Source organism: Haliotis rufescens, unplaced genomic scaffold (assembly GCF_023055435.1).
Source record: "Haliotis rufescens isolate VD_foot unplaced genomic scaffold, xgHalRufe1.0.p SCAF_52, whole genome shotgun sequence".
In the NCBI taxonomy this organism is placed as follows: domain Eukaryota; kingdom Metazoa; phylum Mollusca; class Gastropoda; order Lepetellida; family Haliotidae; genus Haliotis; species Haliotis rufescens.
Genome location: NW_025964246.1, coordinates 2,802,460 through 2,818,134, shown reverse-complemented (window position 1 = coordinate 2,818,134; position 15,675 = coordinate 2,802,460). Strand labels below are relative to the sequence as shown.

Sequence of the window (15,675 nt, the reverse complement as noted above, 5' to 3'; positions counted from 1 at the left end):
GAAGACAGGTGAAAAGGGTGTGGAGTTACAAGAATTATATTTAGTCCTACGTAGGAGATACTTAGACAAAAAAAAATCACCGTGGCCCTACTTCGCTTCCGTACAAACGGCACCATGATTGGCTCAAGGGTGTTATCTCGGAGGCTCTGTCCTAGACTATCATCTAGTCTATGAAATGGTCATATTTTACAGAAAAAAAACAGTTGTGATTATAGTTATAAAATATAATTAAAAAAGAGCACAGAGACTTTCTTCAACCTGATACTGCAGTAATCTAGACTTGACAAACATTATAGACTTGCATGGGCTGTATTCGATATATTTGTTTCAGGGTCTGTATGCCAGACAAGTTCTGTCCAGGAGCTATTCCGTGGACAATAGGGGCGGTCGGGTAGCCTAGTGGTTAAAGCGTTCGCTCGTCACGCCGAAGACCCGGGTTCAATTTCCGACATGAGAGACAGACAGACAGACAGACAGAAGTTTATTCAATATTTTAGGCCATATGACCTACAGTACAGAAGTGGGTTTTTTTTTATCAACATTGTACAGTCACGTGTAGGTAATAATAAGTTTACATAAAATATTAACGTCTAATTTAAAAAATCTTCTTCAGGAATATTGACAGAGATGGGTACAATGTGTGAAGCCCATTTCTGGTGTTCCCCGCCGTGATATTGCTGGAATATTGCTAAAAGCAGCGTAAAACCATACTCACTCACTCACCCATGGACAATAAACAGTGGCCCTCTAGCAGTCATAGTGATCCCGACCTATATCTTTACAGAACCACCCACCCCATCCCCAAAATGTGTTACGTTGCCTTACGCTGACGTTCGCATGGCGTTCGTGAGGACGCCTTTAGACACGTCCATGCCTATCAATAAAGTCCAGAGCGAATCTGGACTCATCTTAAAACATTATACGAGACCTTCGGTGATTCACCAAGTATCTTCTCTGTGAACACCATTGGCGTCTGGCTAGCATGTGTCGATTTCCTGACGGTGGTTCAACACCTGGTCGCCGATCATGAGATTAGCTGCATGCAGACGATTTCTAATTGTCCGATCAGTAATCTGAACTTCGTTGGCCTGACGCAAGTGTACAGCGATTTGATTGGCTGTTTGGGCTCGATTTTTTAGAGAATGGTTTCTAATTAATCGAGCCTGGACTTGTGTTGTTGACCTGGAATTTCACATTTTGTTAACACACTCTTCAAAAGAAGAAACGCACAGGTAGATTTTTAGTAAATTTATTGTACATGTCTAATAAAGTCGATATATTTAATTTAATATCATAGATACAAATTTGACATTTTCGAGCTCGATAGTCACATGTTTTCTTTGTACAAGGGCATTGAAAACTGTTCATTGTCATGTCACATAAGGCCACAAGGTAGCGCTGAACTCAGTATCCCGTGTGACCGCCCCGGGCAGCAATCACGTTCTGCATCTCCTCGGCACTGACTGGATAAGTGTACGAATTCTGTCTTGCGGAATTCTGTGCCATTCTGCTTGTAACGCGTTGGCCAGTTGTGGGAGTGTCTGCGGCGTGTTCTGACGTTGACGTTCACGTCGATCGAGTTCATCCCAGATGTATTCGATTGGATTGAGATCTGGAGATCTCAACGGCCAGGGCAAAATGTTGATGTGGGCATTATGAAGGTAGCCTACCGTGACACGAGTTGTGTGAGGTGGAGCGTTGAAACAACTCCCTCTAGCGGTCAATGTTTGGAAGAAGGTGAGGTTGAAGAATTTGATTCATGTAGCGATTTGCTGTCAAATTTCCCTGAAACACAACCAAGTCAGATCTCCTGGTGTAGGATATGGTCCGGAATCCCAACGGGCAGACAAGCACAGGTTGCTAGGGACTATTCTAATCCGGAATCCCAACGGGGAGACAAACTTAGGTTGTTGGGGACTATTCTAATCCGGAATCCGGGACATCATATATACAGACACGCACGTTTTTGAAAAATGACGTAAAGTTTCTTTTGGAAGCTGAGCTCACTAGTCACGTGATCATCATATGACTCATGCGCCAGAAAGAATGTGACATATAGGCTTTGTGTCACTTTGGAATTTCAGGCAGTAATATGCAACACGTAATTTAACCTGTGTGGTGGTATGCTTGGGCTTATTCCAATAACCGGCGCGTGCGCTGCCCAATGCGAATGGCAAGTTTGGCGTTTGACCATATAGAGTTTTGGTCGGTTTATCAAATGATATGGAATTTACCAAATGAGGCTAATTTCTATCCTGTAAACTGATCCGTTTTCATTAACTTATATCACAGAGCTTATTTGCACAAAGCGATCTTTGCGCCGGGCTGTCGTAAATATGGGTTTGTTGGTTAACGCCGCACTCAGCAATATTCAAGCTATATGACGGCGGTCTGTAAATAATCGAGTTTGGACCAGACAATCCAGTGATTAATATCATGAGCATCGATCCATGCAATTGGGATCGATGAAAAAAGTCAGCGAGCCTGACCACCCGATCCCGTTAGTCGCCTTTTATGACAAGCATAGTCGCCTTTTACGGCAAGCATGGATTTCTGAAGATCTATTCTATCCCGGATCTTCACGGGTCCGTAAATATGGGCGTTGTGACAGTCGCAGCGCTAAGGTCACTTTGTGGAACGGCCCATGCGCTGGTCTTGAGAGGGGACACTGAGATTAATTGTCGATACGAGATGTGATGTTCACATATTAATGCCTGAACATCCTTTCAACTCACAGATGTGTAATTTTATATTCATTTATAGCGTTTACATAGAATGGTAATATTTTAAATATTAATATTTTTATTTTTAACCTAATTGAAAACATCGCCGACTTTCATACCAAGCTGAATAAAAAGGACAGTGAGAGAGAGAGAGAGAGAGAGAGAGAGAGAGAGAGAGAGAGTACTAATTCTTTAACATGCGCATACATTCACATGCAACGGCATACTACAAATGTGAATATCAAAATATAGATTTTTGTTATGTCCATCAAAGTTTTTCCCATTTTTTTTCTGATAAGAAGAACAAGTGTACACGCAAGGGAGAGCACTCTCTTTCTCGCTCTTCACGCGGGAATTCAAGCGAGGTCAAGGGTTACAGTACATGCCAAGTAAAAATGGCTGCCGATTTGGCACAATTCGATTTATTACTTCAGTCTCTTTTGAGCCCTGATAACAACACAAGAACACAATCAGAGGTATGTATTTTGAAGATTGTTTATGTGTCTTCCAATTAAATATCTTGAGAGCTGCCCCAAACAAGAGATCGCGGCACCAGACGCTGGGTGGTGTGAGCCTCTGTCTCATCGATCCTTCTCCATGTGACTCCAGCCTTCTGCCATGTGGTCATAATAAAGGCAGACACACGTGTGCGTGTTGGAGGGAGTTGCGATTCTCTGAAGTTCAGCTTTGACTTTCACCGTGTGTACATATAATTACAAATAAACGAATATTGTTTAGGTCGTAAACTGATACCGTAAAGTAGGCCTAACTGAATTCGGCTCGATCAACTCGTGTCTTGCTTACAAATTGGTGTTGTGATTTTTTTTCTGTGGTTATGAATAAAACAACTGGTCACACATGTCTGGGTGAAAGTAGGGTACTATTATCTTGGGAAAGCATATATATCAAGGCTAAAAAACACCTTGGTCTGTATAGTTCGCAATATATATGAACAAGGGAGAAAAAAAAGACTTTGTATGAGCCAAGTAATTTTTAGGAGTAGCTCTATGCGTCATCACTTTGCATTTTGACTTCCTTCCAAATGTATCTGCAGAGTTGAACATTAAAAAACAGTTTGACCAAACATGAACAGGAATTTTTATGATTGTAATATTTTATTTAAGTGGTATTGTCCACATGGCAATCTTCAGATATGAAGTGCCTTGTATTACAATTTGCAATAACCGACACGTTTTCCATGTTGTGATCCGAGTGAAACACAATTCCCTTGTCAATAGCTACTGCCTCTGTACTTATTAATGAAACTGATAAAAAATTGATTGAGGATTATGTTACCCCTTGGTTTTCAGTCGATGAGTGTTTGAGCTTGTATGAAACTCTTGATGAATTACATCTCACTGTTTTATCAAGACAGACCATCAATATTGTATGGAGCTGAAACTGAAAGCCCATTTAGCGCCTAAGCATTTGTTACTGACTAGTCCTAGTTTTCTGGTTAATGTGGCTGTGGGTTAATTGATAGAGTGTCAGTCTGGAGAGCGGAATGTTGGTCGGTTCTATCCCCTGTCCACATCAAACCAAATAGACATTAAAGATGGTACTTGATACCCTGCATGGCCTGGAAGTAAGGGAATGAAACAAGGACTTGTTGGCAATTATAATATTTAACTGTAGCATGCTCTCGCAAGGGGTTTGAATTAGTGGTAGAGCGTCCACCCGGAGAGAGGAAGGTCCGGGGTTCGATCCCCGGCCGCGTCATACCAAAAGACGTTAAAAGATGGTACTTGTTGTTACCCTGTCTGGCGCTCGGCATTAAGGGGCTAAAACAAGGACTGGTCGGCTCGGAGTCAGTATACTGTGTCTGAGTGGGGTATTCATGTTAAACTGCGGCATGGTATCTCAGTGAGCTAGCACTATAAATCGGCATCAGTCCGGACTAGTACAAGCAGCCACACACACACATACACGTGCATGCACGTCGCTATATAAGTGCAATAATCTTGGACGCGACGTTAAACCCAATTTCACCTCACCTCACCTTAACTGTAGCATGCTCTCGCAAGGGGTTTGAATTAGTGGTAGAGCGTCCGCCCGGAGAGAGGAAGGTCCGGGGTTTGATCCCCGGCCGCGTCATACCAAAAGACGTTAAAAGATGGAACTTGTTGTTACCCAGTCTGGCGCTCGGCATTAAGGGGCTAAAACAAGGACTGGACGGCTCCGAGTCTATACTGTGTCTGAGTGGGGTGTTAAACTGCGGCATGGTATCTCAGTGAGCTAGCACTATAAATTGGCATGTCCGGACTGGTACAAGCAACCACACAAACACACACACACACGTCGCTATATAAGTGCAATAATCTTGGACGCGACGTTAAACCCCATTTCACCTCACCTCACCAATGATATGGTGGGGGTCGCTACAGGCTACATATCCCTCTCAATCAAGAGTTATGACAAACACTTCCAAACTTCTTCAACATTTATTTTTATCATTAACATGTTGAGAGGACATCACCAAAGCCCATCACTGATTTACTGTCCAATAACTATCTGATCACTACAACATGTTCGAAATAATGAACTTAAAATGACGAAAAGTTTACTGTTCAAACTTGAAAAGTGTTGGATTGAAAGCTTTGGAAAGAATAGCAGGCCTCAAAGTTTACATTTTTACCAAGTAGTCATATGGCTACAAGTATTTTTTTCCAGGTAGCCAGTGGTAAAATCAAGAAGTCAAGCCAATAATGTAGGTTGCCAAAAGCATTTGAAATAATCTTTATCAAATAACTATTATAATATGTATTTTACAGCGATAGTCTTGAAATTGTATCTTAATGGAAACTGTACTTGATTTTTGTTATTTGTGACTTGAACAATGATGCAATTTATGTTACTAGATTATATAGGTATAACCTTGCTTATCCAGTGAGCATTGTCAACTAAAATAAAATACTAATTACATTAATATTTATGTATTTTGGTTCATTGTCGACTTTAGAAGGAATTATTTGCGAGTACAATTACATGTATTAGCAGACATGTTTTCAACCATCAGCTGTTATTTATTTTTGTGTCTACAGATGTGTAGCAATAGAATTTAGTCGCCACAAGATATTTTTCAAGGTCGACATTTGGTTACCTCTGAATTTTAGACAGTAGACAAACTGAAATTTAGGTCACATTGGCGACCATTTTTGTTGCAACTTTGCGGCCTGAATAGTGAGTCATTCTACAACCTGGGCATGCTGACTGGGCATATGTTTAGTACTGATGTGTCCGCATTCTGGTAAAGAAGAATTTCATCTTTCATAACAATATATCATGTAACTAACCATGGGTCTGGGTAGTCCTATAGGTTGCCAAGGCCTTCTCAGTACCCATTCGACCCTAGTTGCCAGCCCCAGCCCTATATTGTATCATGGGTCATGTATCGGGATACAATACTGTATCACCATGTTGTTACACCACTAACTGTACCAATCTCATTAAAATCAGATCTTAGTTCTCGCTACCGCTGAACAAAGATCCAAGGAAATAACATTACAGGTCCTGTCAGACCGACCTTGCACGAACTTTGACCGACCAATGGAATAACTGATAAGAAGTAGACATTAGCCAATCAGAAGGCACCTTTCTCGTGCTTTACAGCAATAGTTTTAAATTGGCGACTACGCTGACAAACATATTTTGACAAATTCTCGATTAAAACTTGGAACCTGAACAAAAGAACATTCTGGAATGGCTAATAGATGGTCTAGATTATATGGATTCAGTTGTTAAGTTGTTACTATCGTTCAGAATTAGAAATCACATTCTGACTCTCACTTTCATGATCTGGTAAGCGACGCTCTGATTGGTCGGATGAAAGGTTGTTCTGACGCGACCCCTAATGGGATGTCCTCAGATCTTTGTTTAGCAGCAGCGAGAACTAAGGTCTGATTTTAATGAGATTGCCAACTATACACACGTGTATGCCTATAGCTTGGCACACACCATCGGCCATCTGAGTGTAGACAAACCCCGCATGGGCCATCTCTTCAGCAGTCTGATACATTTGCGTTGGCCACGCCTCAAACGAAGCGAGCCTTCTTTCAAAGCGTAGATAATAGTGCGATGGCGCCTCCATGGTCTAGCAGTAGAGCGTCTGTCCAGGGAGCGGAAGGGCTGGGGTTCTTGTTACCCTGTCTGGCGCTCGGCATAAAGCGGCTAAAACAAGGAATGGTCGGCACAGTCAGTATACTGTGTCTGAGTTGGGTGTTCATGTTAAACTGTGAGATGGTATCCCACAGAATCCCACTGGGCGAGCACTATAAAATTGGCATTAGTCCGGACTAGTACAAACAGCCAATCACACATGTGTATGCACATTGCTATATAGGTGCAATAATCTTGGAGACGACGTTAAACCCCATTTCACCTCACCTCACCTCACCTCACCTCACCTCACCTCACCTCACCTCACCTCACCTCACCTCACTTGTCTAACTCTAATTACTTACAAATAAATTCTATTTCAGCAAGCCTATGAGGGTATCCCAATCCCAAGTCGACTGGAGTTTCTCATCCGAACTGTACGAAACGCAGACACCTCCATTGAGGTGAGTTTATGACACAATCATGAAATATGTTTAAAACAGCACCCTGTTACATAAACACAGTGACACAGTGTGCGTTTCAATAATCTGTAAATATATATATTTTATGATTTATGAACCAATTTATTACCAAAACTAACACTCGGTCAAGTGTTTCCACAGTGTCTTTATTCTTATCACGATATGCCGCACATGATTTGCAAACTTTACGCACTAATACTGCCCAAGACAAATGTTGCATCTCGAGTCGCTGATCTGTGACCACATGTTGTGCGTTCATGAGCATCGGTTCACACAACATAACAGTATGTTCATTTGTGCATCAAACCAATCTAATATCTCATGAATATGATGCAATTCTTCACATATTAACCAACATGTATAGTATTCGCGTTTCATTTTGTCGGTGAGTCAGAGCTCTAGATAACTTTTTGAGCAATTGAGTTTTCACTCTAGGGTTTCTATTTTAATTGGATTATTACATTTTTCATTGGATGACCAATATTTTTTCACTCATCTATTCTACACTCTATTGGTTTTTTTCCCAAAAGTAGTGAACATTTTAAGATTAAAAAAAATATGAAATAATGTTTAAGATATATATAACTGTTCTAAATAAATAGGCTTGACTCAGAAAGTAATTTAACTGGTTATTGTGTTTTCGGAAATTAGCTCCGTTGTACACATGCCGAAAAAGCTTCATTGGGAATTTATGCGAGCTGTTTTTATACATTTGAGTTTTTCATTTAATGCATGCATTTCTGTACGCAAGTGAATTGAAAGTAATTGGGTTTTGAATATTTTTGCGGGGGGGGGGGGGGGGGATTTTAGGCAAATACGCAGCTTATCTGTAGTTCTGGTGAGTATATATGGTTCAGTGTTGATGTTAGTGAAGAAAGACATGGACATTGATCCTTGTAGTATTGATCATATTAAATTGTTGGGAAGCTAGTTTGAGAAAAGAGTTGGTGAGTTGCCAGGCAACAAGTATGTATGTCTAACCTATGTTAACCTTATTACTATGGTTACCCTGAGAGATAATGCTGAATCATGTCTGTACCCCTTTGTAGACAAGAAGCTTGGCAAATGTACTCCTGCGACGTTTGTTCACATCCAATTTTGAAGAGTTTTGGCCCCAAGTGACGGAAGACCTTAAAAATGCCATCAAGAAGGAAATGCTGCTCGCTGTCCAAGAAGAGTTAACTCCCCCTGTCAGGAAAAAAGTCTGTGATGCTCTGGCTGAGCTGGCCAGGAATATGATCGGTGAGCAGTTTGACGTTATGGCAGTTTAAAGACAATGTTCAGGGAATTTGACCAATTTATCTTTGTTTGTTGTTTAACCCCACACTCAGCAAATAATCCAGCTATATGGCAGCAGTCTGAAAATAATTGAGTCTGGACCATACAATCCAGTGATTGACATCATGAACATCGATCCAAGCAATTGGGATACGATGACATGCATCAACCAACTCAGCAAGCTTGACCACCTGATCCTGTTAGTTGCCTTTTTACGACAAGCTTGGGTTGCTGAAGACCTGTTCTACCCCAGATCTTCATGAGTCACCAATTTCTCTGTGTATTTACCAATATAATGACATGACATTCCTCTAGGAAGGGGCCAGTTTTGTGCGATGTGGGTCCCTGGGTAGCTATTGTTTGCTCTGTGTTTCTTGGACTTGAGCCATCATTTTCACAATGAGATGCAGGGCGGTCGGGTAGCCTAGTGGTTAAAGCGTTCGCTCGTCACGCCGAAGACCCGGGCTCGATTCCCGACATAGGTACAATGTGTGAAGCCCATTTCTGGTGTTCCCCGTCGTGATATTGCTGAAATATTTCTAAAAGCGACGTAAAATCTAACTCACTCACTCACTCACAATGAGATGCTTGACCCAGTGTGTGAAAAAGCTGCCTGCCCACTGCAAAATTTTGGCAGGGCAAAAGATTCAGAAATGTCCGTAGCCCGACTTGCTATCGAGACATTCACTCTTTTTTGGTATGCACACCTCAACCGTTTCTGTAGCTCAATACAACCGTCAAAACTGAAAAATCAAAATTAATATCCCCAGTGAATCGAGATCAGAGTTACTCCCCCCTCTTTATATTTGACTCATGATTTGCATTTTGGATCTATTTTATGATACACTTGTTATTTTCTCATGAATAAAATAGACCCAATTTGCAGATCAACTTTGCGGAATCATATTTCTGGGAAAATAAAATCACATATTTAAGGTAAAGAAATTTTAAACTGACTGGTAACTTTTAAGGCCAGCTTGCCCACAATATTTTGAGACTGTTTTACACACTGTTGACCTATGTCTATTATTCCAGTAAATTGGGGCGGTTGGGTAGCCTAGTGGTTAAAGCGTTCGCTCGTCACGCCAAAGACCCGGGTTAGAATCCCGACATGGGTACAATGTGTGAAGCCCATTTCTGGTGTCCCCCGCCGTGATATTGCTGGAATATTGCTAAAAGCGGCGTAAAACCAAACTCACTCACTCACTCACTATTCCAGTAAATCCCCCATGTTCTGTTTTAGATGAGGAAAACAACATGCTGTGGCCGGACTTCCTCAAGTTTCTGTTTGAGTGCGCCAACTCACAGGACCCTGGCTTGAGAGAGAGCGCTCTACACATATTCACGTAGGTCGTGGCATGTACCTCCATCATATAGTAGAGAAACTGTGATTTCCTTGTTCTTTAAATCCGCACTCCGCAATATTCGAGCTAGGTGACGGCCTTCTGTAAATAACCGAGGCTGGACCAGACAATCCAGTGATTGACATCATTAGCATCAATCGATGCAATATGGATACAATCACATGCATGAACCAAGTCAGCGAACCTGAGTACCCGATCCTTTTAGTCACCTCTGATGACAAGCATTGGTTGCTGGTGACCAATTCTAGGCCAGATCTTCACATCATTCAGTGATACAATTTGTCAGTTCAGATACTCTACCATAATTAAGTCTACCAAAAATTAGAATAATAAGTACTTGTAATCGTTTAATTAAAGGTCTTGAATCAAAATAAGAGGCCCTGATGGCCACATTATCTCCGTTACTTACATTACCTAGTAATAGCAAAGTATTTTTTCTATCCCCATGTGGTTCCATATTTTATATGATCCTCAGCAAATTGGTGGTCTAAAGAAATATTTAAGATTTTAGTTTATCTTGACTTCTTTTATGTCCATCCATCTGTCCTTTAGCACTGATGATAAGAACTCTTTTATTTACAACTGCTGAAACTAACAGTTTTGGTCCACTAGTCCTTATGATGCCATCTTCCAGAGGCAAGAGAGTTAGCTGACTTTAAAAGTCCAGTTTCCACCCTTGCCGAAAGAATTAACTCTTGTTTTAAAGAGTTAACTCTCTTGCCTCGGGAAGATGTTATGATGCTGACACATAGCAAAACCCTTATTAAGGGCCAATTTCTACTAGTCCTTATGATACCTTAACTATTGGGCAGTTTGGCAAGGACTATAGGACTAGTGCCAATTTCTAACGCTGCTGAACATATTACCTTATCATCCTTATACCATGTATACACCTCTGCACTAACTTTCACGAATACTCTTTGACGATGGAGTGCTACCATGACTACTGTACGGCTCTGTGCATGGTAGGTTCTACTTTTCATGTAGGATGTGACACATTTCATGGCAACAAAGTGCATAGTTACAGTCCTGTTTGTTTCTACTGCAGTGTGGTCCCGGGAGTATTTGGGAACCAACAGGCTCACTACATTGAGGTCATCAAACAGATGCTCGGGCAGAGTCTTCTGGACAGGGAACACCCTCAGGTATAAGTTGTAGGTGTTTTGTTTGTTGTTTAACACCAGACTCGGCAATATTCCAGCTATATCATGTATATGGTGGGTGTCTGTAAATAATAGAGTCTGGACCAGACAATCCACTGATTGACATCAGCATCGATCGACGCAATTGAGATACAAAGACAGCATGCCTGACCACCTGAACCCATTAGTCACTAAGCATAGTCGCCTTTTACGGCAAGCATGGGTTGCTGAAGACCTTTTCTGACCTGGATTTTCACGGGTATATCTATCCATGTCATAATATTGTGCAGTCTCAAACTGTGGTGGGATGTTCATCAAGGTGAAAAATATTACTTCCTACCTTAAATGTTTGCTTTAGTAACTCTTACACCAAACAAAACTAATTACCAGCGAAATATTTTTATCCATTGTGCTAGAATTGACACTAGTACACACTTGACTGCATTTCGAATCTTATAAATGTAGTTGTATAGAGTAGGGCTGCAACGAATACACTATGAGGCGAATACGATTTGTATCATGAATATAGGGTAACGGATTCGAAGAATAATTCACAAATACATTAACAAGTCAGCAGTTGATGTATCATTTGTCATATTCAGCATGTTCAGTGAGGCAACAACAACATAAATTATTTGACATGGTTTGTTAATTTTTAATATATTATTAAATATATTATTCATTTATATACTGCATTTATCCAGGTACTAGTATCTGCTCAAATGCAACAATGACCAGTGACCACAATACTGTCAAATTAAACAGTATAAGAGTGTTGTATTATGAAGAAATCTATGCATATAATATGTTCTTATGGGTATTTACATGTAAATGCATATGCTTGCATATTCAAAAATATTCGATTCTAGTGGCCACGAATAACGAATTCAATTCATGAATGGATACGTCTCGATTCACCGAATACGCGAGTGAATCGTAACAGCCCTAGTATAGAGTGCTCGTGCTTCAGCTAAGCTGAACAGTTTGATTGGCTAAGTGGACAGGCAGTGGCCTATAGTGTTCAGTGGCATTTATGTGCATTGTCTTTCCCGATTTGAAGGTATATATGGGGATTAGCTGTCTCCTGGCTGTAAAACAGCTATGATTTCAGCAATGTGAGCTTATGTTATGGGTTAGACACAGGCACTAGTCTTTTTGCCTGACTTGTGAAAATCTAGAGCGACGGTGTTTTACTTAAAGTAATAGTCGACCCATGAAGATCCAGGGTAGAATAGTTCTTCAGCAACCCATGCTTACCGTAAAAGGCAACTGTGCTTGTCGTTAGAGGTGACTAACGGGATCGGGTGGTCAGGCTCGCTGACTTGGTTTGGTGCATGTCACCGATCCCAATTGCTTGTTGTAAAAGGCGACTATGCTGGTCGTAAGAGGCGACTAACGATATAGGGTGGTCAGGCTCGCTGACTTGGTTGATGTATGTCATCTTATCTCAGTTGCGTTGATCGATGCTCATGATGTCAATGAATGGATTGTCTGGTCCAGACTCGATTATTTAAAGACCACCGTCATATAGCTGTAATATGGCGGAGTGAGGCGTTAAACAACAGCAACCATAAATCAATAGTCAAAATGAGCTGTGGACTAGTTAACTAAGACCGAAGGTGTCTATCCCTCATCGGTTGTCTACCACTTGACTACTGTACTTGTCAGAGTTAACATACCTTCAAGTAAGCCGATAAGTTTGTGTTAAGCCTAACATCGTGTGGGTCTTGACAGGTGCGGTTTGAAGCAGTCAAGGCAACTACAGCATTCCTCAATGCCAATGACAAGGAGCAGGGCCTGTTGAACCACTTCCGGGACCTGTTGCCCGGGGTCGTGCAGGTACGTACAGCGGTAACAACGTGTACAGGGATAGTAAGACGTCCTTGTCAGAGCCCTTCAGTTGTATGGGAAAGATTCAGGTGTCCTGGGCCCCGTTCCACAAAGCGATCTTAGCGCTACGATGATCGTAAGCCTATGTTAAAGAATGAGACTTACGATCACCTTAGCACTAAGATCGCTTTGGGGAACAGGGCCCAGACCTGTTGCCCGGGGTCGTGCAGGTACGTACAGCGTTATCAACTTGTACAGGGGAAGTAAGGCGTCCTAGTCAGAGCCCTTCAGTTGTATGGGAAAGATTTAGGGGTCCCGAGTGTGTGGGAAAGATTTAGGGTCCCGAGCGTATGGGAAAGATTTAGATGTCCCGAGTGTATGGGAAAGATTTAGGGGCCCTCGAGTGTATGGGAAAGATTTAGGGGTCCCGAGTGTATGGGAAAGATTTAGGGGTCCCGAGTGTATGGGAAAGATTTAGGGGTCCCGAGTGTATGGGAAAGATTTAGATGTCCCGAGTGTATGGGAAAGATTTAGGGGTCCCGAGTGTATGGGAAAGATTTAGGGGTCCTGAGTGTATGACAAAGATTTAGGGTCCCGAGTGTATGGGAAAGATTTAGGAGTCCTGAGTGTATGACAAAGATTTAGGGGTCCTGAGTGTGTGGGAAAGATTTAGGGTCCCGAGTGTATGGGAAAGATTTAGGAGTCCTGAGTGTATGACAAAGATTTAGGGGTCCTGAGTGTGTGGGAAAGATTTAGGGGTCCCGAGTGTGTGGGAAAGATTTAGGTGTCCTGAGTGTATGACAAAGGTTTAGGGTCCCGAGTGTGTGGGAAAGATTTAGGGGTCCCAAGTGTATGGGAAAGATTAAGGGGTCCCAAGTGTATGGGAAAGATTTAGGTGTCCCGAGTGTATGGGAAAGATTTGGGGTACCGAGCAGCAAACCCTAGGACCCTGCTTTGTTTCTGACACTGTTTGATATTTAGGGAAATAAAGTTACTGTATTCGACATAATAAGCGCCCCGCTCTAATAAGCGCCCACGGCAATATTTGCTAATATATTGGCTAGCGAACAATACCAATTAGCACCCTTCCGATTGATCAATGTACACAAGACTTATTTATTCATGTATAGTACGTGTGTTATATGCATCCTTAATTATGGGAAATTAAATTCTGAAAAAATATATTTGTCGTATATATAAACATTTCAGGCTGTTGTTTTTCACCAAAATAATATTCTAATAAGAGCCCCCTGTTTCTAATTTTGAGAGAGCCCTGGGCGCTTATTTTGTCGAATACGGTATGTGTTTTCAGAAATGTCACTTAGAATGCACACAGTTTGCCGAAGGTTTCAAATGTTGAAATACTTGGGCATCAAATACTCAATAACGCCAGCAAATCTAAAAGCACATAATGTTTGTGGACGTTGTGCTATTTACCTGTGTTCTGTGTCCAGGGCGTTGTGGAGAGTGTGAACCAACAGGAAGATGATGCGCTACTCAAGTGTATGATCGAGCTGGCGGAGAACGTTCCCAAGTACCTGCGGCCCCAACTGGAGAGCATCATCCCCTTGTGTCTCAAGGTCAGTCAGTCCGAGCACGCCACTTATCAACTTACTCAATGCGTACTGGTTTACTGGAATTTTAATGTTTGACTGGAAAAGACTTTAAATACCAGCTTATCTTGAAAAGGACTGAAATTACAAGTAAATACCTTAAAAAGTATTGTAGTTTGACATTGTGTTTTCAAAATTATTATTTTTCATGTTAATGATGTTCTCTTTGATAGCAAATTTGTGTTAGATTCAACATCAGTTTCGAGTAACTTTATTTGGGTTGCACTTTTCAATAATGTGTTTGCCTTATGTGCATGTTTTATATAGCTAAATCGAGCCCTGGTCGCGAGTCAACCTTCATCCTTTATCACACTTCAGCATACCATTCTTTGTCACTGTCACAGTGAGACTGCTGCTCCGTTGTTTTGTGGTACTAATAGTGACAAGATACAATATTGAGTCTGTGAGAAGTACTAAACACGTGGTGATTGGGTTTTTTTGCAGGTTGTATCAGATGCCAATTTACCTGACTCTTGGCGCCAGCTTGGTCTGGAGGTCATCACAACTCTTTCAGAAACGGCACCAGCCATGGTCAGGAAGTTCAGCAAATTTATTCCTCTACTAGGTAAGTTCTGCATATTTTATTATTCAGAGCTCCAGGTAACATTTTGAGCAATTGAGTTTTTACTCGAAGGTTTCAATTTTAATGGGGTTGTTACATTTTTTATTGGGTAACTAATCTTTTTTCACACATCTTTTCATCACTCTTTTTTGGTTTTTCCCAATATGAGTACACATTTTGAGATTTCAAAAGAGATGAAATAATGTTTTAGATGTATATAACCATTCTAAATATAGGCTTGACTCGGAAAGTAAATTAGCTCTGTTGTACACAAGCTGAAAAAGCTTCATTGGGTATTTTCGCGTGCTGTTTTCAAACAATTGAGTTTTTTATTTAATACATACGTTTCTGTACACCAGTTAATTGAAAGTAATTGGGTTTTGAATAGTTTTGGGGGGTATTTTTTACGCATCTGATTATTGGAATTATATCTTCACTCACAGTTTCTAATTTTGAATACTACTATCATCTGGAAGTGATCCTCATCAGTAAAATGTTTGCAAACATCAGACATTTTAGATGCTTATTTCTTTAGTCCTCAGATACCAGTGTTGGTTGACATATTCCCTTCATGGAAGAATCTGAT

General features: G+C 41.1%; 1 protein-coding gene across 2 annotated transcripts in view; it reads left to right on the top strand.

The window, feature by feature from the left end:
• The first annotated feature begins 3,084 nt into the window (after positions 1 to 3,084).
• Positions 3,085 to 15,675, top strand: part of LOC124152130 (importin-5-like) — a 54,831-nt gene continuing 42,240 nt past the window's right edge. The window contains exons 1-8 of one of the 2 annotated variants that reach the window (XM_046524901.2): positions 3,085 to 3,199; positions 7,202 to 7,282; positions 8,350 to 8,542; positions 9,822 to 9,924; positions 10,991 to 11,087; positions 12,819 to 12,923; positions 14,369 to 14,494; positions 14,972 to 15,092. In XM_046524901.2, the coding sequence (XP_046380857.1) occupies positions 3,119 to 3,199; positions 7,202 to 7,282; positions 8,350 to 8,542; positions 9,822 to 9,924; positions 10,991 to 11,087; positions 12,819 to 12,923; positions 14,369 to 14,494; positions 14,972 to 15,092 (907 nt within the window). In that variant the 5' untranslated portion in view covers positions 3,085 to 3,118. Of the gene's footprint in view, positions 3,200 to 7,201; positions 7,283 to 8,349; positions 8,543 to 9,821; positions 9,925 to 10,990; positions 11,088 to 12,818; positions 12,924 to 13,126; positions 13,145 to 14,368; positions 14,495 to 14,971; positions 15,093 to 15,675 lie in introns of those variants that run through there. The other variant, XM_048384963.1, reaches the window with a different exon arrangement.